General features: G+C 32.9%; 3 protein-coding genes across 5 annotated transcripts; 2 read left to right on the top strand and 1 right to left on the bottom strand.

Annotated features, from left to right (window-relative positions):
- The first annotated feature begins 1317 nt into the window (after positions 1–1317).
- On the top strand, positions 1318–4563 carry LOC123198658. Its single transcript, XM_044613394.1, has 3 exons — positions 1318–1817; positions 3564–3644; positions 4071–4563. The coding sequence occupies exons 1-3, from the start codon at positions 1659–1661 to the stop codon at positions 4425–4427; spliced, it is 597 nt and encodes a 198-aa protein (XP_044469329.1). The 5' UTR covers positions 1318–1658; the 3' UTR covers positions 4428–4563.
- A 2498-nt stretch (positions 4564–7061) lies between these two features.
- On the top strand, positions 7062–11294 carry LOC123198785 (TSL-kinase interacting protein 1). Of its 2 annotated transcripts, none has more exons than XM_044613558.1 (8): positions 7062–7194; positions 8176–8316; positions 8942–9165; positions 9246–9481; positions 9561–9810; positions 10178–10591; positions 10684–10797; positions 10898–11294. In XM_044613558.1, exons 2-8 carry the CDS (start codon positions 8190–8192, stop codon positions 10988–10990), a joined length of 1458 nt encoding a protein of 485 aa, XP_044469493.1. In that variant the 5' UTR covers positions 7062–7194; positions 8176–8189; the 3' UTR covers positions 10991–11294. The 2 variants fall into 2 exon arrangements, with proteins under 2 accessions (XP_044469493.1, XP_044469494.1); XM_044613559.1 differs by having other exon boundaries at positions 7119–7194; positions 8179–8316.
- A 1360-nt stretch (positions 11295–12654) lies between these two features.
- LOC123198572 (crossover junction endonuclease EME1B-like) lies at positions 12655–24435 on the bottom strand. 2 transcript variants are annotated; one of them, XM_044613281.1, is made up of 13 exons: positions 24053–24435; positions 18814–18966; positions 18556–18629; positions 17780–17965; positions 17534–17687; positions 17318–17427; positions 16163–16338; positions 15372–15435; positions 15144–15262; positions 14759–14848; positions 13884–13998; positions 13167–13359; positions 12655–13058 (listed from the first exon to the last, which is right to left on the bottom strand). In XM_044613281.1, exons 1-12 carry the CDS (start codon positions 24339–24341, stop codon positions 13189–13191), a joined length of 1701 nt encoding a protein of 566 aa, XP_044469216.1. In that variant the 5' UTR covers positions 24342–24435; the 3' UTR covers positions 12655–13058; positions 13167–13188. The 2 variants fall into 2 exon arrangements, with proteins under 2 accessions (XP_044469216.1, XP_044469217.1); XM_044613282.1 differs by having other exon boundaries at positions 24089–24435.
- Positions 24436–24870: the final 435 nt, after the last annotated feature.

Genomic DNA, 24870 nt, shown 5'->3' with positions numbered 1-24870 from the left:
TATTGTATAATTTCATTGTTATCCCTACCACTTTTACTATGAACAAAAAATTATATTGAAATCCAACCATTTCAAAACATTTTATTATTAATCAACTACTTGTACTGAATTACACGTCATCATCTCATTTTTTTTTATTTAAGTTTTGACATCAAGAAACTATACATAGGAACAGGCGTATAGCAATATTTTAAAATGATAATATATTTTTAAATTATAAACAAGTAAAAAAATTATTCAATATAAATAACGGCGGCCAAATGATTATTTTTCTTTTAAGTATAAACTTTATTTTTTATTTGTTAATTATCAAAAATTGAAATATTTATTATTTTATTAGATTTTATTATTATTTTTAAAAATAAAATTATTATTTAATAAAAATATTTTAAAAACTAAAAGTTTATTATTTTTTTAAACCCAAGTTCAAAAACTAACAAAATTCTCCTATTTACAGTTTAAAAAATTTACATTTTCTTCAAAGATTTTTACAACAATTGTAAGAGGTCGAAGATAATGACGATGAAGACATTCTCCTTTCTTTCAGGCTTCTCTCTCAATTATGATCTATTTTTTACTATCATCAGTTTCTTCCTTTACAGACCAATACATAATGAGATTAAGATTTGGGTATCTTTGTCACACGACGATAGGATGTTAGTATCTTCGTCGCATGGCAAAGCAATGAAGAAATCGAGATTTCCTTGTCATTGACAAAGAGATTCAGATCTCGATATTGTCATGCTCTGACTAATAAGGGAAGAGAACAGTCAATAATGATCGAAAATGGATAAAGGTTGAGAGAGAAGTCGGGAGGAAAGGAGAACCTTGTTGTTGGCATCATCTTTGGCTGTCGACAACTACTATAAAAACTTTAGAAGAAAAATATAAAATTTTCAAACTTTAAATAAAAGAATGCAAGTAAATTATTAGTTTTCAAATATGTGAAGGAAAAGATATGATAGATTTATAGTTTTTAAAATATTTTTATTAAAAAATAATTTATTTTTAATAATTATAATAAAATTTAATAAATAAATAAATATTTAAAATTTTGATAATTAACTAATGAAAAAGAAACATCGCACCAAACCTTGGTGGGACACAGTCATTTGGCCGATAAAGAATTATCACAATTAACCATTTGTAAGAATTAATATTTGAGTCTTACTTGCAAAATTTATAGAGAATTACTGAAACCAATGAGATGCTGTGGGACCCACAGAGTAAAACACAGTAGCCCACGTGTTAATACACGTGGCAGAATATCCTCAAACACAAGCAGAGACAGAAATCCTTCTTCCCTTCTCTCCTATCTTGCTTCCTTTCTTCTCCACCCACCAAAACTTTCCTTTCTCTCCACCTTTTCGTAAATAAATTGTACAACAACGAAGACAAAATCTGAAGAAAAACAAAGTAACAATTTATAATAATAATAATAATTATTATAATTAGAAAAAGCAAAACCTCATCGGCTTCTCTCTTTCAACCGTCCACGCAATTCACACACACCAAACGAACGAAACTTTCACAGCAACAAGAAGACAAAAAGGAGGATAAAAGGGAAATAAAAGAATTTGGGGAAGTTTTTGAAATTGGAAACAGGGTTTGATTTCTCTTTTGGGTTTGCGATTTTTTTTGAGGGGTTTGATTTTCCCATGGCGAAGAAGAGGAAATCAGACGCCACGCGCCTTGATGAAGTTGACCGTACCATGTACACCACCTTCTGCAGCGCCGCCAACTCGCTCTCTCAGCTCTACTCGCAGGCGATGAACCATCAGCGCCTCAGCTTTCAGACCGGCGAGCGCCACGCGCTGGTATGCTTTTATTTCTGAAATAAAAGTTTTGATTTTAATTTTATTTTTTTTTCTTGAGCTGCGATTTGATGGGGTTTCTGTGATGTGTTATGCGTGATAGGTTTATCTCTCTCTCTTTTTGTAATTTTTGATTTTGTGAGAAAATTGGAAATTTGTATGTTTTTGGCCTTTTAATCTGATGCTTGGTAAATTATGTGGTTGATCAGCTTATGTCTTTTTGGTTGGTGAGATAATGGCAGGGAAAATGCGAGAGCAGTTTTGGCCATGTTGGCTTAATTGTTTGTGTTAATTATCTGGTTGATGAACTGGTATCTGTTTGGTCGGTGAGAAAATGGAAGAGAAAACATGAGAAAAGTTAATGTTTTATGTATTTTAAAATTTTTTGAAACAAGCTTTGTGGCTGCTATAGGCTTGGTTGAGCCAAGCTTTTACTTTTTTTTTTTTAAAAAACTATTTTTGGGTGTAAAACTTTGATTATTTTTTCTGAGAGAACAAAAATGATTACTTTCTGTGCATTTGCCTGGAAGTATAATTTTTTTGAGTTCATCTCTGTATTTCATGTTTTTTTTTGGCAATTCTGTAAAACAATGTCTCATTCCTTGCACTGCTGAAGGCTTATTTGGTAATTAAAACAGCCTTTGGTTGTAAATTCTTCTCAGTATTGTAAGAAAGACTGTATGAGTGCTGAAACAAGTTTGGATTGCTAAGAAATTTGTCGTGATGTCTGCATCTAATATTTTGATTTGAATTTTCGCTGCTAATAATTAATTAATTATTTAGGCTTTATTGTTTGTTTTGGTGTTCTTTCGATTGTTTGTTATATATCTAGGGTTCATGAACATTTCCCCGTGATAAAATCAGGGTAAAGACATGTAGAATGGTGTAATAGTTGTAAAAGAGTCAAAGTTTGGAAATGATTGAGTTCATGATTTGCGATTAATAATTTGAATTGGTTTGTTTAAGTAGTCACAGTACAAATTCTTATGTGTTCATCTTAGTGGATGCCTGCAACTTTCTCTCTCATGTTTGAGCTAGCAAAGAAGAAATCACATTCGTGAAACTTCAGCAATTTCTTGTTTCTGCATGCATAAAAAGCAGGAAAATTTTCTTTCTTTTATTTGGTTGTAGACAAACAGGGTATAGGCACATGATATGGATCTGTTACTGTCATGCTCTAAAGATGCATACTGGCATACATACTGCAAATGAAATGACGTAAAATTTTATTTTGTAAGGGAATTGGCTAATCCTTTTCTTTTGAGAGTCTTTTCATTTTTTTGCTGACCTGTTTTCCCTTGAACCGGTCTGCTTTTTGCCTATTTAACTATGACGTTTTGGACCTTTTTTTTTAACTTAGAAATTCCATATCTATTTTACTTGTACATGTATTCTTTGCTTTCCGTTGTTTAGGTGGTCATTCCTTTAGGGATTTATAAAAAGTTTATTATACTTTCCTTGTGGATGAGGTATATCGCGTGTTGCACTTTTAATAAATTCAATAACTTACAAAGAAATGGCTTCTTAGTTTCCAGATTTGAGTTTGTGGTTATCTTATTATTTTAATTCCCTTTCTATGCTCGTCTTGTTTCTTGTATATGAATCAATATCTACTTCATGTTTATTGTAATTTCCACTTTCACGATTCTCATGAACTGTTGCCCTTTCATTTTCTGTTTTAGTGCATGTCACATGTTTACTTATTTTATGACTTTGTGTATACTTATGAACACACTCCTTTAATTCCAGGAGAAACTTTATCAGTGGATTCTGAGGCAGCAAGAAGAAGGATCAAGAGTAACAACTGTTGATATAGTTGCTTATTTGCAGGTTTCTTACTTAACCCTCATTTATCGATTTTATGCATGCTCTTGCTGTCCTGATACATCTGTAACATGTTGTTGTCTAAATGTGTCATAATTCAAAATTTTCTATGCATATAGAAATGAGATTTTCCATTTTGGATGAATGTTTCATGGTGGAAACTAATTAAATTGTGCATAGTTGTGGAATCATTCGTGTAAAGTATTTCAGAAATGAATTTTATCTATATATTGATCTCCATATTTCTCACAGTATCTCAATGAAGACTATGGAAGATAAGGTATATTGTTTTGCCTTATAAAATTTTGGAAATACATGAATTTTTCTTCTGTTATATTCCATTTATGAACATCCAAATCTTCAAAGGCAACTTGAAGAATTCACTTGGAGAAATCTAATTAGCTCTGGAAATTTTTTCTGATATTTGTGTAGAATGAGCTTGAATATGGAGTAGAGGAGCCTCCGGTGTCCCCCAGGTTGCCTATTCAGCACCAACATCCTCAAACTGCATTAAATAATTTAGGAGTTCCCAATGCTTCGATTCCATGCGTGCCAGCAGCAGTGGGGCCTGGAGTCCGTCCTGGACTACCAGATCAAGCGAAAAACTCTGTTTTCTCAAATGCTCTCTCCAGCCCCGTTCGTCGCAGCCTTCAGCACTATCACTTGTCACATGGTCCTCGGAATACTGATGCCAACAATGTTCATCAGCAGAACAGGGATGCCAATTCTCCCAGTTCTGAATCCATGGATATCCCTGCAGATAGTCCAGGCCATGACTTTCCATATTGAAATTTATGTGTGGTTTTTTTACATTATTTGTTTTTTGTTGTTTAAAGGTATGTGTGGTGCTTAGATGCCTTGAAAATTCACTGAAAATGTAGTGTGCAAGTTCCATTTTATGTACTACTAATATCATATTTCTCTATGCTTGGCTATGCATCTTTCTTAGAATGGCGATGTGTGTGCTTGCGGCCACTACTGAGGAAAAGTTCCTGTTTTACCTAACCACACTGACACATTTAGGGCTGGACGGCTGGTTTTGACTTAGCCGACATAGTTTGATTCAAAGTTATACAGGATGAATTCAAGATGAGCTTGAGTTATGATGGTTTGCTTGTTTTTGAAACCTAACAGAACTCAAGATGGAGGAATTGGGCTCGGTTTGCCTCACAAACGGGGCAAATGACTCGAATCTATTTAAGCTTAGTTTGCTGCACATTTTGAGTTGTGTCAAACAATTATAAAAATTATATTGTTTTGCCTATTATTGATTAAAACAATTTGAATTATTAATTCGAAGCTAACTTTAAACTTAAAAGATCAAACTAAACTTAAGTTTGTGATAGTTAAATTATGTATTAGAACTCTAATTTTTTATATTATGTATTATATTATATTGCATAATATATCTTTTAAAAAATGAAATAATAAAAAAATTATAATTGATATGTTACCATTTTAAAAAATATTATAATCTTTAAAATTTTAAAAATTCATATGCAATCATATTGTATCATCATTTTTTTCCAAAAATATGTATCGTATTACATGATAAGTTTATTATATCGTATTAATTTAATATACTTTATGAGACATTATTTTTTTATCTGTATCATATTGTAAGATATATATCATGTATCGTAGAATACTAATAATTATATTTAAGCAATCCTTAATTTTGATTTGATGAAACGAGTTGAAGTCAAATTATTTTATTTTTTATTCAAATTGAAGTTCAATTAAAAAGTGTTTGTGTTTGGTTCAATTCAATTCCCAATGAAACACAAGCACAAAGCTATTAATGAGTATATAACATTACTATAATATTTTAGGTACAAACAGTTAAGTATTATTTGATATAAACAAATGACGTATTATCATACGATTGAATAATTTTGAATTAAAAATTAAGTAAAAGTAATGTTACGTACACTTATTTTGAGTACATAAATAGGTACACACTTATGTGTTATTATGTAACTAAATGTTATTTTATCTTTAATTCAAAATTAATTAATCACGATGATGATACACATAAAATATATACCCATTTATATATTTAAAATAGGTAGACATAGTTTCACTAATAATTTTTTCAATTAAAATACTATGATAAAAATTTATGAAGACCATATATCCATACCATCTGATCTAAAGTAAATTATAAAAAATTATCGTAAAGCCGATAGAAACTCTTAAGCATAAGATAAAGAATAATATTATGTGTATTTATTTTTGATACACAAATATATATATTTATATGTATCATATTATAATTGAGTGTTATTTTATCCTTAATTTAAAATAACAAAATCACGTGATAATATATATAAATATGTATTCATTTATGTATTCAAAATAAACACACATAAATTTATTGTAAGATAAAAACAATTTACTTAAGAATTGATTTAAAAATTAATTTTAACCACACAATTAAAAAATATATATACTTTTATAACTTAAATATATTAATCAACTTGCTATGAAATAAATGAAATTTTTAAGGGAATTGTTGACCTCAATAACTCATGAGTCAACTAACATCAAATTCAAACTCGATTCGATATGAATCGAGTTAAATATAACAACATTAATTAAATTGAATCATAAGTTGCTTGTTTTATTTACAATGTAGTTATTAGTATCTCATAATATACAATATGATACGATATATGTAAAAAATATTTTAGGTGTAACAAAAATTGTTATAATATTTTCAGTGTATTATACATTATGATACATATTGATACACTTTTTTTTTTTTTTAAAGAAATGATAATATGATAAGAGGTGTATTTAAAAAATTTTGGAATTACAAAAGATTTTTGTGACATTCTTCAAGATACTAATATCATAATTAAATTTAAAAAAAAATCCCACAATATGATATAAAATACATTATACCAAAAAATAAAATTTTAATACATAGTATGATACGCAATTCACTTATAATGGTTTTACACCCTTAGATTTACTATAAAATATAAACAAAAGCAACATTATATATACCAATATTTAAATATTTAAATATATATATATGATATATTATTATTTGATTGAATATTATTTTATTTTTAATTTAAATTATTTAATAATATGTATTAAATATGTACCTATTTATATATTCAAAATAAACTTGTATAATTTTAGAGTAATACTATGTGTACCCATTTTTGGTACACAATTCATGTATATAATGATGTGTCATTATGTAATTAGGTGGTTTTAAAACATGTGTTATCATATGATAAAGAAATATTCAATCACATAATAATATCTCATTTATGTATATAAATTATTTACCAAAAATGGGTATACATAGTTTTATTGATAATTTTATTGGTATAAACAAAACCTTTCAAATTAATCTTTAAAAAAATAATCATTTTGGGTCCAATCAAGACAAGGCCCGTAAACGTTCGGCCCAAAACGATCCATGTCTCGATAAAAGTGAAAAAATTGCCGCCATTAATAAGTCTTCCTTGAATTCATTCCCGCCAACATTTTTTTAATCTCATTATGAACACGTTCTCTCAATCGCGCTTCGATTAAGGTACGCGATTCGGTTCAATTCGATGCGATAATTTGTTTAATTCTGTATTAAATCTCTGAGAAATACTTTATTTCCAGAAAATTTGGAATTTTAGTTCTTTTTTATTCAATTCATCCTTTCAACGCCGTTGTATTATAATTCCATTTCGTTTCAGTAGCTAGAAATTCGATTTTTGGTGATTTTTATTATTTTGTGATTAAATTAGTTGTTTTATAATTTGTTAAGAAAAATTTGCTTTTGCATTTTTTATCATGTGGATTATATTTATAGTTTTTACGTTGTTGTTTGGTAATTAGGTGTCGTAGCAGTAGCTAGAACTCGATTGAGTGTAAATTCGATTCTTGAATTCGCCTTGTATATGATTCGAGTTGTTATTTGGCGGATTTGATGGCAATTAGGGTTGATTAGTTTTGTTAAGTTTTGATTTATTTTAGATAGTGGGATAGGGCTTTGTTGGTTTATCTCTTGTTGAAGTCAAGATTTAGATGAATATTGGAACTATAATGAAAAAAAAAAATTGGGATTTGGGTTAGGTATTTATAGTTATATTTGCTATAACTTTGGTTGTTTTGCTTGTGTAGAGTTAAATTATGTGAGGATTTTGGGTTTGTTTTGAAGGATATGAATTAGGAGTACAATGTTTTTTGAAGATGATAATAATGAGGGTTTTTTTTCGTGAAGTTTAGATAATTTTTAGGTGGTTGTGTAGGTTGTGTTATTTAAACTTCGTGAATGTATTGAGAAACAGTGATACATTTTAGAAGTAAGAATTATGTTCTCATCTCATTAGTATTTTTTGTTGTCTTTTATCTGGAAATAGGTAGAACTGATAACAAAAAGAATGGGAAATTGGGCAAGGGATTTTTTTTTTTTTTTTTAAATTTTGGACTTTAACGTAGTTTTTAGGATTGTGTCTTACATTTCTTGCTTATAACATGAAATATTAGATTCAATTTGTTTTACAAATGGTATGATATGCAGAAGGCTGAATTGCCATGACATCTTCTAGAAAGCGAAGGGGGAAGGTAGGTGAGACTCTGGGAAGGCAGAACACAGGTACAGTTGCCACTGGAGTCATTAAATCTGCAAAGAGATCTAATGTGCAGCACCATAAAACAACCGGTATGGTATTTCATCCAAGTTTTGTGCTTCAACTGCTTTTTTCAAAACAATTTTTTCTTTGAATTAATGCACTATTATGAACCTGGTTAAGACAAAATTTTCAGATTGAACTTTGCAGGCCATTGGCCTTTTGGTGTGGGCTAGGGTCAAACACTTACTAGTACTTCTCAAATTAGGTTCTGCTATGATACTCAAGCAGTACATTGGTGTTAACCGTTTTGAATTTAATTCTGGATTCCAGCTACAAAAGAATGTGAAAAGGCTTCACACCTCAAGCTAGTTAAACTAGGTGCAAAATTAATGGTTAGTGAAAAAAATAGGTGCTACTCCTAGTTCATCCAAAATCTCTTGTTCGTGTTCTGGTACGGGACATATAACCTTGTGTGGAATTTGTAGAAAACGTAATCTGGTGGGTCCATACAAAAACCATAAATAAGCAAAACCGAGCAGCATAAAAAACACATCAAACTTTGGCAATCTCTGGACTTCTGCACTTTTTTCACCTAGAACTAGAATACCTTTTATTTATCACATCATCCATCAGTCAACCATGACTGCTTTCGTTTATTTCGTCAGTACTCAATAATTTTTTATTTTGGTTTGGTTTTGGATCTTCTGTTTTCAGGGAAACGTGATAATTTTTCAATTGAAAATGATGAGAATTGTTCACCTACTAGATCAGCTGTAGCTGTGAGTCTGCAACATTCAGGAAAAGGTGAATGCCTCTTGGAAACAACTAAAAAATTACCTGGACTTAACTTCTATCCAGAACAAATACTTCATCCATCTGCAAAGATTAAGTTGCAGCTTTTCCCCCTAGATGAAGGCACTTGCATGGGATTGGAAAAGGTAAAGTGATAAAACTAAGCTTTGAACACATTAGAAGCTTTTTATAACCTATTAAGAAATATTATTGTTTTTCTGTGTAGGATGGATTTCATCCATACTTGGAGCTCACTCTAAACAAGCGGAAAAAGATATCTTCTGTGCTTAAGCATCTTAATAGCAAATGGGGTGGCTCAAAAGTTGCTCTTGGGGAACCCATACTTTTCCCATACAATGTGGTGGAAAATTTTGCTAGTTACAGATGGACAATGAATGACATTGACATTAGTGCAGGAGATGTCTATACAGCAATTGGATCTCCTGCCATCTTCCGGTTAAGGTCAAATTCCTGATCACTTTCTCATGTTGTAGGCATGTTGTAGTTTAGTGCGAGATTCTGACTCAGTTTCTGTTACAAGGTATGCCTGGTCTACCTGGTCTACCAATACTGAAGCTTCAACCTCTGAAATGCCTTCTACATCAATTTCAATACAGGGATCATTAAAATCTGAAGTACAGAAAGGTTGCAGCACTAATGTGGCAAATCACTATGGCAAAGTGAAAAAAATAGAAGAAACTAGTGCAGAATATGAACATGTTACTGGAAATGGAGCAACAACTGCAGTGCTGGCTGAGAACATGTCTTTTAATAGACCAATTGATCCCAAGGTATGACATTAGTAGCCATGCTATTATTTGCTGTTTCATCTTATATATTGGAGATTTTTCAAAAGCATAACATGTTACAAATGACTTTTTAGTGCATATTCAACATCTTGTAATTTTCCCCCAAATGCATATTGATGACTGAATATTGAATAATCATCTGGCTAATTATCTTCTGACAAGCTTTTTATGATTTAAGGATTTGACTGTAAAATTAAATGATCATGTCCAATTTCTTTGATACAATTATGGAATTGACTCTTATTCTAATATGATCTGAAATTTACCATTGTGAAATCTAGATTTTGAGCATATATCTTCCTCAGATGTTGTACCTCTTTCTGAAGCATACTCATTGTGATATAACTAGGATAGTGAAGTGAGGATCAATAGCAACGTTGGGCAATCATCGTTGTTGTGGGCTGATAGCCTAACCAACATTAGCATTGGAGGCTTGCTTTCTGAAGCATCCTTACAGGGCAGGTTCAATGCTGGTGACGCAAAATCAAATGAGGCCAATGCGGGCTTGCAGCCATCTCAACTAATTTGTGATTCATTTGATGCCTTTCTTGCTGGCCAAATGAATCAGTCTCAAGGTCCAAGGCCTCTTACTCCAACTCTGCCTCTGCCTCCGCCTCCTCAATACTCACATTCGTCTATTTTGGATGCTGAAGACACATGTCATGCATTTGCGTTTCAAAAATTCTCTTCCTTAGAGAAAGAATCCAAGTCAAGCAGTCTAGGTGCTGGTCCCAAGTCATTCAAGCTCCCACATGTGACTGAGGTTTGCTCAAATTTATGTATAATTTTTAATTTATGTTGCAACATTATGCACAATATATTTTTTCTTGAAAGTTTCCACCATACTTTTCGCAGGCCAATTCCCAACCGGCACTTTCACAGAGCCATGCTTGTCCAGAATCTGAGACAGACTTGCAGCTTCGGGTACACAATGATGAAAGCAGCCTTGGTCTGTCAGGCATCAAATGGGTAAATTTCTTATGAAAAGTGTTTTTAAACCTTCACTGCAGAAAACTATTACTGGCTAACCTTCCTCTTTCGATTTTGCGGTTATAATGTCTTTATGCAGACCGACTCTTTGGGGCCATTTGATCTTGGCTTATCATCCTTCCGGAAGATTATTAGTGGAGACAATATTAGCATGAGCAGCATTGTTAAGTAGCAGTTTCATTGCCGGTGGGAGCTACTTCCTGAGATCGAAAGGCTCCTTCTTTAGACACAAACATATAAAAGACCTGATAATTCATTATAAATGATTGGATATACTGTATACATTATTTCCTCTCTTTCTAGTTTTCCTTCTCGAAATTTTCTGCATTAACATCTTACAAAACAGAATCAGTTACGATGATTCTAATAAGTTAGAGTTTGAAGGGGTGGATGAGGGATGGAGCTGGCTTGGGCTCTTCCCCATGATATACCAGAGAAAAATGGCAGACCTTTTGGGTTGTGAAGTGAATTTTAGGGCACATAGCATGTTTTGTTTTGTTGTTTTTACGGGCAGTGACGTAGGCTTCGTTTTGATAGCGCGTTTTAGATGATAATAAATTTGTGTATATAATTTGAGTACAAAAAACAACAAAAATTATGGGAGATTTAAACTCATCCCAAAATTAGTATTTAGTCCTAACGTTTAGAGCAAGTGGGTGGAGTTTAACATGAATATAATAACATATCGTTTGTATAAAAAGTATTGTTGAGATAAATTTGAGTGTATACATTTGGTTGAATTCAAATAAAAAAGTATTATATATATAAATAATTATGTTATTATATAATTAATAATTTTAATTGAAAGATAAAATAATATTTAATTATATAATAATAATTCATATATAAAATTATGTATATTGTTTATATGTATAATTTTATTGATTTAAATATAATATCATTAAATTTTTAAAATTTATATTTTGTTATTATTATATAATTTTAAATTAATATTTAATTAAATAATTAAAATTAAATGCCAAAATAATTGTTAGGAGGATGATAAAAGCATTGATAAGAAAAAATAATAATAATCATCGGAGGTAGGGAAGAGACTGTTAAATGGTGAGCAAAACTGTTGACGAAAAGATAGGGCTACAAAGGTGATGCAGTGGTCAGGGTTTCAACCGTGGCGGCGCTGGTGGTGGACCTGGTGGTGCTGGTAGTCGGGCCCATGAAAATTAGGTTTTGAAAAGATGGGCTACCAACACAGTCCACAGTTCACTTCTAGCGGAAAGTGATGTGGGCCACAAAGGTCCATTAGATTCTTCCAATTTGGCAGACTCCCACTTATCACATTTTAATGTTTTACCAATGTTTTTAGATGCCATCAGCAAGTGAAAGGTTGGCCGCGCGTCAACCGATATGACAGACCAGTAATGTTTGCATAACATAGATAAAATATTTAAATAAATTCATTAAATATAATTATTAAATAATTTATCAAACAATAAATGTTTTCAACCTAATAGTGTATATGCCATCATACACTCTTTATTATAAATTTTAAATAAATGAAACTGTAATCTAACATATTCTACATATTCGCTTGATTCAACTTTAGATCAATTCAATCCAATGACTAAAACAAGTTTGATCTTTGGCCAAATTGGATTGACTATTGGTTCGATTAGCTGGTCCAAACTAAACTTTTAAGCATTGTGTTTTACATGTTCGAGAAAACAAGTATGTTCCATTTGTGCCGATGTAACATACTCTCATCAACCAATTGTGCTGCAACATGTATACAAAAATTTTCCCCTAAAGGTATCATGTAGTTTGAGAACAAAGATATAATTCTATCCACACACTGATGATGAAAATCACAAGAGAAAATGATGATGAATGTCCTCAGAAAATCATTTACTTCATATAAGATTTACTCTTATCATCAAGTAAAGCATTTACGTGACAGGTAAAAGGGCTCAAGATTCAGATGTAACTAAACATCATACTTGAAAATGGCATTGCTGAAATAGATATCGACACCACGAAAATAATTGGCTATTTTGTTGGCCACTTTTGCAACCCTAAAATGCTTCAAATTTATATAGGAAGTTAAATGAAGAAGCACTTATCTCCGCACATTCACTGGCAATTGGTTGGTTCACATCAGCCGAGCGGCGAGATGATCTTGAGACAATTTGATTTTGAGGATATGGGTCGATTTTGCATGCCACTTGACAGTGTATTCCAATTTCAACAATGTTGTCATCAGATCCAACTACAGAGACATGTACCTACAGAATATTTAAAATGCGACCAATGAAACTCCAGAAAAAAAGGCTATATTGAGTAGATATGACCAGTCCTTTTGTCTGTATGGTTAAAAGATCTCCAAGAAATACCATTGGAAGTTATTTAATATGACTAGCATCTGAAGAAATCAGCACCATCCTCCACATCATCAGTTTTGATGGCTCCATTTTGAGCCATAAGTACTCTGTACACCCTCTTCGAGCAAACCTCACCTAATCGTCTATCGCCACCAAGTAACCCTTCGGTGGTCAAGTCCTTGAGTAGAAATTCCTTTTCATGCACCTGCAGTTTCGATATAGGAGACATATACATATCTTACTATCATTAATGGTACCACTGATAGTAAAGAAAACAAAAAAAGAGAAATCAAAGCTTAAGAATGGCAGTGAAAACAGCACCAATCAAAGCATCATAATATAGCCATTCTGACAAATTTTTGGACATTGAATTTTGGAAATCACACAAAGCACGCTTTTACACCTGCCGTGGAAATGCCTAACGTGTTGCACATCATTACACGAAAATGCTAAACACCAATGCGAGTTAAAGGGGACATGGCAATTGCAATTACAAAGCCACAAAAATAAAACCAATTGAAACGTTAAGGAAAACCATCAGCTGTTCTTTAATAGATATTTTAAATGGTAAATTTTTGTACTGAATTTTCTGTAAAGCACAATGGAGTCCTTAAATATTAAAGCACGTACGCCTAACAGTTTATCCGTGGGCGTACCAAATATAGCAGCAAATAGAGCTTATATTTTTTATCATCTGAAAACAGAGGCATATTTAGCTTTTGAACTTACTGATTTATTAGGGTCCATGTAAACACTCAACAGAGCTTTCATGGTAGGATATTTCTTCCATATAGCCATGGCAAATCGGGGCTGTACCTTTGGAATAGCTACCAAAGCTTTCAACCTGGATACAAAGAGATAATTAAGAAAATAGAAATGCAATGCCCAAACAGAAAGCAAATATTTTGCACTTCATTTGTTGGCAGTTGATCATACACACAGGAAGCACATGGCAATCTCTAGTTTGGCTTGGAAGTGAACAAGTAGGAACTTCAGACACAGTGGCAGACAATTTATAAATTCCAGTGAGACAGCTGTAGTAAAAAATGGTCAAACAAAGCACCGTAACAACTGTTTGTTATTGATCTAATTCTTCTCAGAGAAGACATCAAACAAAACAAGCTGTAATTCCATAAGAAAGCACTTAAAGGACTCATCAAAACACTGATGTAGATATCCTTGGCTGAATGCCAAAAATAAAACCAAGGAAAAATTGATCCTTTCACAGAAAAAATAACAGTCTTACTTATCCCTTTGTCAGATAGGATCATATGACCAAGTCAAAAAGTTGAGATAAAAGAAACTTCATACAAATATTGCAGTCCATAAAATTGATTTAAGGTAAAAATTTTATTTATATAATTGGAACTTTTGGACATGAGTCAATAAAATAAAAGAAACAAACTACAATCTGTACATACATAGTGCAATCCACGGAATAAATTTTTAATGGGAATGGTTAAAAAATTGCAGTTGGATACATAGAAAGACATTTAACCCATTACTATTAGGAAAAATTTTATTAAAATTTGCAATGTTTTGATTATATAATATCTGTCAGAACGGACATGATCTTTAAGAATTATTTCGAAGAATGTACTTACCATGGGCTCTTCTTAATTAAATTCCTATCAACAGAGTCCTTAGGGACCAGTAACCCATTGGCATTTACAGAAAGTCGCGTTAATTTCTTTCTGCAATGTGAAGTAAAAGGCAGCTTTAGAGTATTGATCAGCTTAATTATGAGAAAGAATGAATGCCATTCACACTATGAGGTACAATAATGGACCACACACAGGCAATTCTTTGTTTTTTACAAATATGGCTAAAGAAGAAAGCATATGACTCTATTTATATCCAATTTGTTTAACTTATTCGTTTCTGCATAAATGCAAGTACTATTAGGTGGCCTCAAAAAATTAATGTGTATTTTTTCTAGCCCACACTTTTAAACCAAGAATTCACTCAAAATAGAGGATGATGCAGTACCTAAATTGGCAAGAGGCTAGGCTGCTTGTTAAACCAACAACATGTTCAGCCAATTCAGCTTCATCAATGCACTGTCTGGAATGAACCCTGACAAAATGTGTGGTTAACTTTGCCAGTACCTGTAGTACAGTTTTACAGATACATTCAACATTAAGCATCAAGAGTTTGAAACACCTACAGAAGATAGAAAGCATAAATTTTCAATAATTGTTTTCTCAATCATTTGACCTCCTCAACAGGTGGACGTGTCCAACTATTATTGTTTGCCAGATTTTTGTACTGTTCCTTTTCCCTGACATTGCAAGAATCAATGTTTTAAATTACTGCAATATTACATTGCTAAGAAAAGAATAGCATAGAATACCCAAAAAAGCAAAGACAAAACACTACACTGTGATTCTCTATTGCAATTTCATCACAATCAGAATTAGGAGCCTATCTCCATCTTTTAGTGGAAAAAAGAATAAAAAATAAATACTATTATACAAATGAAACAAAGTGCAATATAAATAAAGTCTGCAATAAAGAAATTTGTATTGAAAAACCTTCTGTAAGCTGGCACATGAAAAATGAACGGTAACCAATATATAGTGATGAGCATGACTCTTTCACAAATGAAACAATGGTTTACCAATTGAATAAAGAAAATCATAATAGTGATTGAACAAAGTCTACAAGAAATTGATTGTAGAAACTGTTTTGTTATGATAATAAGCCCATTTTTTTTGATGAATTACTAAACTATGAAATTTTGGTATAAGTTTTGGTTTTCTTTTCTAGGCAAATTTACTAACATCCCCTCATTTTTGCCTCAAAGTGTAAGAAGCTACTTTAAATATTACTCATGAAATTTCCATTAAAATTGACTATTGACATAAAGATCTCTGCTAACATGAATAAACCCCCTTTACAAGGTTTATATACATATTTATTGGGTGACATAAACAACTCTGGTACAGTACACTTGTACAATGCCCACAAACTTGCATAAAATAACAAAAATTTCAGTAATGGCTCACCTTTTATGAAGATATGCCATTAACCTATTTGTAAGGAAGCAAATTGTATAAGATGGATAATGTCTTCTAACTCTGGAAACATGATCCATAAATGATTCATTGAGAACAAGATTACAAAACTCTTCTGCTTCATATACAAGTAATACATATTGAATCACCATTCCTTGTGGAGAGAGCTGCAACATATGAATGAAAAAATAGATGTCAAAATGATAGTAATTGAGTGAATGTCCATCTACAGAAAGATCCAGGTAACAAACTTGCAGCAGCTAGAGCAAATCCTAATTTTATCAGTTATTACTATTTTGTCCCCACTGAAAATATATGAAGAAAAGACAGAGATAGAAAAAGGCATCAAACTGACCAATCAGATATAACATGTGACCAAACTTTTAGACATTGGCAATAAAGCATGTCAATTAAAAGATCATAAGAATTCTTCAACATAGTTGAATAGAAAATGCATTATGGAAACAGAAAAACATTCCGGGGCTCAAGACATAAGTTATGTGCTTCAAGCATCAGACATCGATAAGTAAAGCAGTTCTCCAGGCGATTGGCTTCATCACTTAAGCTGAGAACATATTTGAGTCAATCAGGAAAAGGATTCTCGTCAACAACCATTACTCTCATAGTGATGTAAAACATGGAAAATTGAATGTGCAAATAAGCAGAACACATCAACGTTGGCCTGTATGTCAATTCTAACAGAATAAGCAAACAAAATATGAAGACAAATAACTTGAAAGCTCAACAAATGCAACCCTGAAGAAGAATAAGAACAAGCAACAACTTTGCTGAAGGATATGTGGAATCCGTAGTTGTGAGTCGCTCTTTAGTGCAATTGCATCCATATAAGCATATAACTTCAGAAAACCCAATTAAGTTAAATATTCTTCCAGGCATTATTGTTTCTCATTATTAATATAATAAGAGAAATCGTAACAATTTATCTTGATGGAATACATCTCACTCTTCAACAAGGATAAATGATTTCTGCCAATTCCAACTAGTAGCAATTGATTCTAATATCTTAATTCCTGATTTACATATGAAAGGTTTTTCTTAAATCAAATATAGAAATGCAAACTCTGATTCAAGCGATTCCTTGAGTTGTTGAAGCTAAAATCTTCACATTAAAATCCAAGCAATTACCTGAGAAATATGTTCAGGAACTGTCATGGACCACACAATTGATCTTTCAATTGGATTTGAGGCTATGCGATATGTAAATCCTTTCTCTGCAAACCTTGAAAGCAGATGTCCTAAATTAAGACATAAAAGAACTTCTCAACCCCATGACCACATTGGAAGTAGATGACATTGATAAGTTAGTCCCTCAATTAGAAGGAGACATTAGAACCACCTCACCTCCTACTGAGCCTAGTTCAACTACTTTCGTGTCAATTTCAGCCACAATAGATTTTTGTGCAAACTTTCCCTTTTCCCATTTTAGCTTTTCTTTCTCCAATTTTTTCATTTCAGCGGCCTCAGCCTTCAGTGTTGCTTTTTGCAATTTTTCTTGCTGTATAACAAATTGTAATAATTTAGATATCTGCAAAAGTAATATAATAATATATTAATAAAAGTTCAGCAAAGTCAACATTAAGCACTCACTTCCTTCTTTTGTTTTTTTTCTTCCATTAAGAGCATTCTTTCCTCTTTTGTCATCCTCTTCTTCTTCCCCACAGTTTCAGCTTGGCCAGTTTTCTTTACAACATTCACTTGTTTACCTCTTCTTGTGGTTGGGATATTACTCATCTGCTCTATGCTAAAATTTTCTTTGTCAGGGCAATCCTCAACCTGATTGAATGCCATTAAATCATTAAAACAATTAATCAACAGAGAGGTAAACTTGGTCATCGGCGTAAAAACCATTTTTCATTTCACTTTAGGATATAAAAAGTAAGAGTAATCTATAAAAGATTATGTAAAATTAAACCCAAACTTCAAGCACACAGCAAACAAAGAAAAAGAAATTCACCATAATGAAAGACAAGTTTCCAAAGGTTTAGAGTTTATCATAATTTAACTATTGCAAGAGAATTTTGACCAGAAGACCATTCAACCCAAAAGCATAAGTAGATCAGTAAAGGTTCAACAATTTCAAACTTTTATGATAATGCATGAGCATAGTTATGACATTCAAAATTATCTCCCACCATAATTCCCCAGCAGAAGCAATACATAGTACTGCAGCCATTTATTGGATGCCACACCTTACAGCCATCTATCTTTCTTCTCTATAAAGATAGATATAAGGCATATGAAGAATAAGGTCAGAAAATTTCAAGGTATAAATTAAAATTTTATTCTCATGAGATGGCATATTTTCTGATTTCTCCAACTTCAGGAAATTATGAAGAAAATTATGAAAGGTCTCTGGCAGGTACCATATCACTATCATGGAGCAGACAGGTTGGTTGTGAAGAATAGTCCTCAGATGTCTGGATCAGATCGGCATTCCCTGATAAACATATTTCCTATAAATTCCATCAATAAGAAAGAAAACATATTCCAAATAATAAAGCTATCTTTTCTCACTTTCAAATATCAGAGAAGAAAATTCAGGCAAAGTGCAATCACAAAATATAACAATCTAGATTCGTTGCTCTTTTGGAAAGAGACTTCTAGATATGATCTCAACATACCAAGGAAACATGACAAATTAACAGCTCTAGAATGCCATTCTAAGTTCTTATCGTCAGCAGCACCAGAAGATGTTTCATTCTTTGCCAGATTGTCCCTTCCAGAACCACCTTCAGATTCATTGTCAGACTCCAAACATATCAGTCCATTACTTCCTGTGACATCACAAACAAGGACAATAATAGAAATGAAAATACTAATAATATGCTGAAAACAACATTTGTCTGTACTAAACATGGTACATAAAAGAACACACACAAAAGCAATATGAATACAATAAGACAAAAGTTTTAATTGCTTTGACAATAATCTCATTACATGCAACTAAAAATTAAAGAATCAACAATCAAACAAGCTAACCCAAGGGTGGCTTGAGTGGTGTTAACTTGGGATCCCCAAGAAGGAGGTCTTGGGTATGAGACTCTGCAAGCCCATATTAAGATCAAATCTTAATTTACTTGGTGTTATGGTTGTGGGGTCATTCACTAGACTTGGGGTTTGACTTGCTCGATGTGGTCGGTACAGTCCTGAAGGGGAGGCCTAGCTTGAGGAGGGTTCCTCTTTACCAAAAAAAATAAAACAATCAAACAGGCTCAAACAAAGCCCATTCCTCGTTACATAACGCATGCCATAAAAAATTGTTAGGAACTTGGCAAACCCTACAAACAACTAATTGACACAACTTTGACTTGCTCGGTGTGGTCGGTACAGTCTTGAAGGGAGGTCTGGCTCGAGGAGGGCTCTTCTTTACCCAAAAAAATAAAACAATCAAACAGGCTCAAACAAAGCCCATTCCTCGTTACATAACACATGTCATAAAAAACTGTTAGGAACTTCGCAAACTCTACAAACAACTAATTGGTACAATCAACCATTGTAAGAATCAACAAGTGTAATAAATTGTAATTGACAATCACAAAATATTCACTGACCAAATGCAACAACACCCTAGCAAAGTACCTTGCTCCTCTAGCATTTGAAAGGCTAGACTCTCTCCACTTCTGTTGGCTTTCGAGAGACCAACTCTCTCCCTCAAAAAGCCAATGGGTGTCCAAACAAAACCCAATTTCTTCTAGCTTCTCTCTACCCCCAATCTTTCTTTTATGCTTGCTTTCGTAATTGCCTTTGGGTGCCAGTTGTGCTCCCTAATTACCTTCTCTTACGAGTCACCTAAATCCTTGGCTCTAACATTACCTATACCTTTGAGAACCAACTTATCCTAAAGGTGGTAAAATTGGAAAGTCCTCTTCTTTCATAAATCACTAGACAAATATCCATTTCCTGGTCTCATCCTTTACTAAATTGATCGTCCTTATCCTAAAAACTTGTAGCTGCTCTAATACCAATTTGTTAGGAATCCAACCAATAGTCAAACAATAACCAATGGAATCCACACAGTCAGCCAACAAAGAAATGAAACCAATCATCAAAAATGAAAAACCAGAATACCCAAAACAGAATATAGAAAAGGACTATGCTCTTGTCTAGCATTTGAGAAGCTACTTTCCATTTTTACTGGCTTTCAAAAGTTCAGCTCTCTCCCTCAATCAGCCAAAGGCTACCCAAACAAAACTCAATTTCTTCTCTCTTCTCTTCTTACCCAATCTCTTTTTTATGCTTGGTCATTTCATAACTACCAATGTTTCCATGGTTTCAAAGTTGCTAATGCTTTCATAACTACCCTTATGTGAAACTGGTGCTCCCTATTCCCTTCATGTGATTCGCCTAAATCCTAGGCTCTAACAAAACAAGAACTAAAAATCTTAAAAACCTCAAGCATAAGCTAAAATATATACGACCATATGTATAATAACAACATATACACTCAAGATTTGGTAGAGGCCCCAATTTTCAAGTTCAAGTTGCCTCATAGGTTTCAGGGGATTATCCAAAAAGATATATATACAAATATGAATTTGATAAACTAAAAATCTAACAAAGAATTCAAAGTGATAAGAAATCTAATGACCACGAGCAACCTGATGAGCAAAACAACAATATTAAATGCACATAACACTAAAATCAATTAGATATAACCAACAGAAAACATTCAAAAATTTACCACTTTCCCTTTGAATCCACCCAAAAAAAAAAAAGTTCTAAACCGTAATGCACAAACCCACACAAACTTTGATCGTAAAGTAATAACAGTTAAACAAGAACCATAAGTTTACAACATGTGAAGTTTTGGGATTTGCAAAGTTACCCTAGAAGTGAAATCGCATCATGTTACCAAAATACCATCTATAAATACCACGTAATAACAAATGTCACATGAGTAACACTCAACATGTTTCCAACAAATTTATATTAAATTTCACTAACACTAGATTCTCTACTACTATCAATGAAATTATATCATGGTTCCAATGGCAATGCAACAGTACCACGAACAATTTTCCTAATTTCTTAGTGACTTGCAACAAATAAATTTGTTTGTTTGTTTGTTATTTTATTTCCATAGATTAAGGAAAAATTTTACCCTGATTTATTAGTTCCTAGCTGCTTTATTTGTTTCCCAAATAGTGGAAGAAGGGTTTTCAGTCTCTCCACCATATAAAGCTTATATGTTTCTTAATTAAGCAATGGAATAAAAACTCTCACAATTTTTCACATGGTATTTGAGCATACTTCGATCCCCAAAATTTCCACATAACCAAACATGGGATGGCCACTGAAAAGCATAGATCCTCCTCCTTTGAAATCACTATCTAGTCAAGATGATGGTCTCAAGTAATAGTAGAGGTTCAAATGGCAATCTCATCTCTATTACAGTTCACAAGTTGAATGAGCACAACTATTTCCAATGGTCCTAATATGTGATGATATTCATCACTAGTAAAGGAAAAAATGACTACTTCACTAAAGGTGCAGTTCAACCAAGGAAGGCTAATACAAAGTTTAAGGCACAGAAGTCAAAAAAGACATGGTCATGTCATGGCTAATCAATTCCATGACAAATGACAAGAGAAAACTTTCTACTTTATGGAACAACGTAAGAAATTTGGGAAGTGGTTGAAAATACTTATTCAAATAATGAAAATGCATCTGATCGGTACTTGAGTGAATTTTGGCAACACCTCCCCTTGTAAAAGCACACTCCCAAGAAGACTATTGTAAATCAACTTCTTGCAATCAAGTCTCCAACAATAAAAACTATATTACTCTATTGTTATCTCTTATCTCTATTTACTCAATCTCCAATCAACAACACAACAATCCAACATAATAAAAGCAATTCAATAAGACAGTAAAGAAATCACAAATGGAAAAGGAAAATTCATCTTCTTCCTTTCTAAGAATTTAAACATTCAACATAAGTCCATTACAATTGGAATTCACCACAAAACATTCTCAAAGCAGAAATAAAAGTAAACAACTGCAACTAATTTCCTAGACTATTCGAGAGGCCTAGTCTCTTCCTAATCCTTACTCTTTTTCTCTGAATGTTTGCCCCCTTCCCATTGATTCATTTCCAATTTTTATTTTTTCTCCATAACTGTTACCCATGCTATGCTCTTGCCACGTTCCAGTCTTCTGTCTATGTGGTCCAGCCTTCTTTTTGCATGAGTGACACTTGTCCTATCTTGTTCTTGTGCCTTTTGGTTTTTTTTTTTTAAACGGGTATATACATAGGTCCTAACAACATCATATCTATTCAACATAGAAAGTATTCTCCATGATTTACGTCAAGGTGATTTGATTAACTCAATACTCAACAGTTGGATATATTTGAGGAATACAAATGAAACTACCTAAAAAGATGGAATCAAGTACATGAAGATTGTCGAGAAGAAAAAAATAGACAAGTTCTTAATTGGTCTCAATAAATATTTTGATCAGTTTGAAAGAGAATATTGGGTTCAAAGCCTCTACACAACATTCTAGATCCTTCTCAAAAGTCTGTAGTGAAGAGAGTAGGAAAAAGTGATGATGGGGTCTCTAATAGCCACACTGAATCTAGAAATTCTACACTTTTTGTTTGAGGGGCTCAATATTATAATAGTGGAAATAGGCAAAGGAAAGGATGACCGTGGGGTGACTATTGTTAACAACCTGGCCATATGAAAGACACTTGCTAGAAGATCCATTGAAAACAAGCTAATTGGAAGCTTTCACGTTTTGCTAATGACAGAGAAGGTTGTAGCAACCTGGCCTCTACTGATGAGAACCCTACATCATCTGAGTCTAATCTCTTCAACAAAGAGCAACTAAAATTATTATAGAAAATATTCAGCTAGTCATAATATAGCCCTGTCACCTCTGTTATTGGAACCAACTTTTTAAGTGCCTTTAATTATAAATAGAAAAGTTGAGTCAAGAAGTAGTGTGTAAGTTGAATTCCAATCCATGGCACAAGACATATGAGAAGGAATATGGTTCAGAAGAAAACTGAGGAAACTGAGAATCTTGGTTGAGGCATTTATGAATATGCTCTGTGACACTCAATTTGCTATTAGCATTGCAAAGAACCCTATGTATCATGATATGACAAAACATGCAGAGATTGAACGTCACTTCATAAAGGAGAAAATGGAGGAATTGATAATCAAACGATTATAAAAGCTAACTTGTCTTCAAAAGGCTGACATTCTTACTAAAGCCCTACCAAAAAGTAATTCAGAAGGTCTGATTCCAAGCTAGGCATGGAAATATTTCAGTTTTAATTTTCCTAATTTCTAGGAGATTTACAACAAATAAATCAGTTGATTTCTTAATCCCAATTTATTAGTTTCCTAACTGTTTTTATTTTTTTCTGAAATAGTGGAAGAAGGTTTTCAGCCTCTCTACTATTTAGAACTTGTAAGTTTCTTTGTTAAGCAGTGTAATAAAAATTCTTTCCCATAATTTTCCACACTAACCTAACATCATTTGAATTGGTAACATGAAAGGTCAAAATTTCATACTACCTAATTTCAAATTACAAAAGAATCACTTGCAACACAATGTCATTTTAATAGTACATCATAATCACCCGGTAATTATGATGTTACCAGATCAGCATAGTGCTCCTCAATCAAAGACAACAATCAATTGGCCTCATTTTACACCCTAAACAGCTCTCAACACCCTTTTTTTTTAAGTACACCCACTATCAAAAAACCAAAAAATTAATTTTTTACTTGGTATATTCTCAAAATCAATAAATAAATAGTTAATTCAATAAAATTTTCATTTCTAAAATTTAATGATGTGTGTACTTAGTAAAAAATATCGGTGCGCATAGTCACTAAAACTAACCAGGGAAATTTCTATCAAAACTTGTTGAAACCCTACTTTGGTGATCAAGCGAAGAGGCCATGGAGCATTTGACGATAACCAGGTCGGACATCGGAGTCTCGGCAACGAACGACGGCGTGGAGGAGAGAGAGGAGGTGGGGCCCGGTTTCTCTGGGGTCGGGTCGTCGAGGACCAGAATTGTGTGGGTTTTCCCATCGGGTGGCCCGGTTCGGGGCTTCTTGGAGAGAGATTGAACTGGTGTTGTCAAGGGCGTTTGGTCTTCGTCGGAGAGAATGATCGGCTGAGCCATCGGAGGAACCGGAGGGAAATCGAGTGTGAGAGTGGAAAGTTCGAATGAGCGAAGCCAGCGCGGGATTTGTAAGGCGGAGGTGTTGTTTGGATGGTGAAATAAGTTTATTCTCCATCTCGGGTTAGGGCTTAAATAATAGAAATAAGTCCAGCCCAGTAAACTGGAGCTTTAATGGGATGGGCTCGGCTGGATTGGGCTGAACTAGGTTGGGCTTAACTCACAACCTTTCCGGGGAAAAATAATTAAATATTTATAAAATAAAAAAACTATGAACACAAATAATAGCATATTATTATTGATTAAATGATTTTGAATCATAGATAAAATAATATTTAATCATATAAAGACATATTATTATTTGTGTCTATTGTTTGTACACATATACTATTCATATAAAAATGACTTAGGGTGAATTACAGCTGAGTCAAGTCGAGGGTTGACTTGAGCTCTGCTTGAATCATAAATTCAAGTTTGAGTTTATTTGAATCGGTGTACAATATCATCAAAATGTTACTAATAGGACAAACGA

The sequence above is a fragment of the Mangifera indica genome, chromosome 16 (assembly GCF_011075055.1).
Source record: "Mangifera indica cultivar Alphonso chromosome 16, CATAS_Mindica_2.1, whole genome shotgun sequence".
Classification (NCBI taxonomy): domain Eukaryota; kingdom Viridiplantae; phylum Streptophyta; class Magnoliopsida; order Sapindales; family Anacardiaceae; genus Mangifera; species Mangifera indica.
The sequence above is the reverse complement of the archived record's forward strand: the minus strand, read 5'-3'. Positions and strand labels throughout refer to the sequence as shown.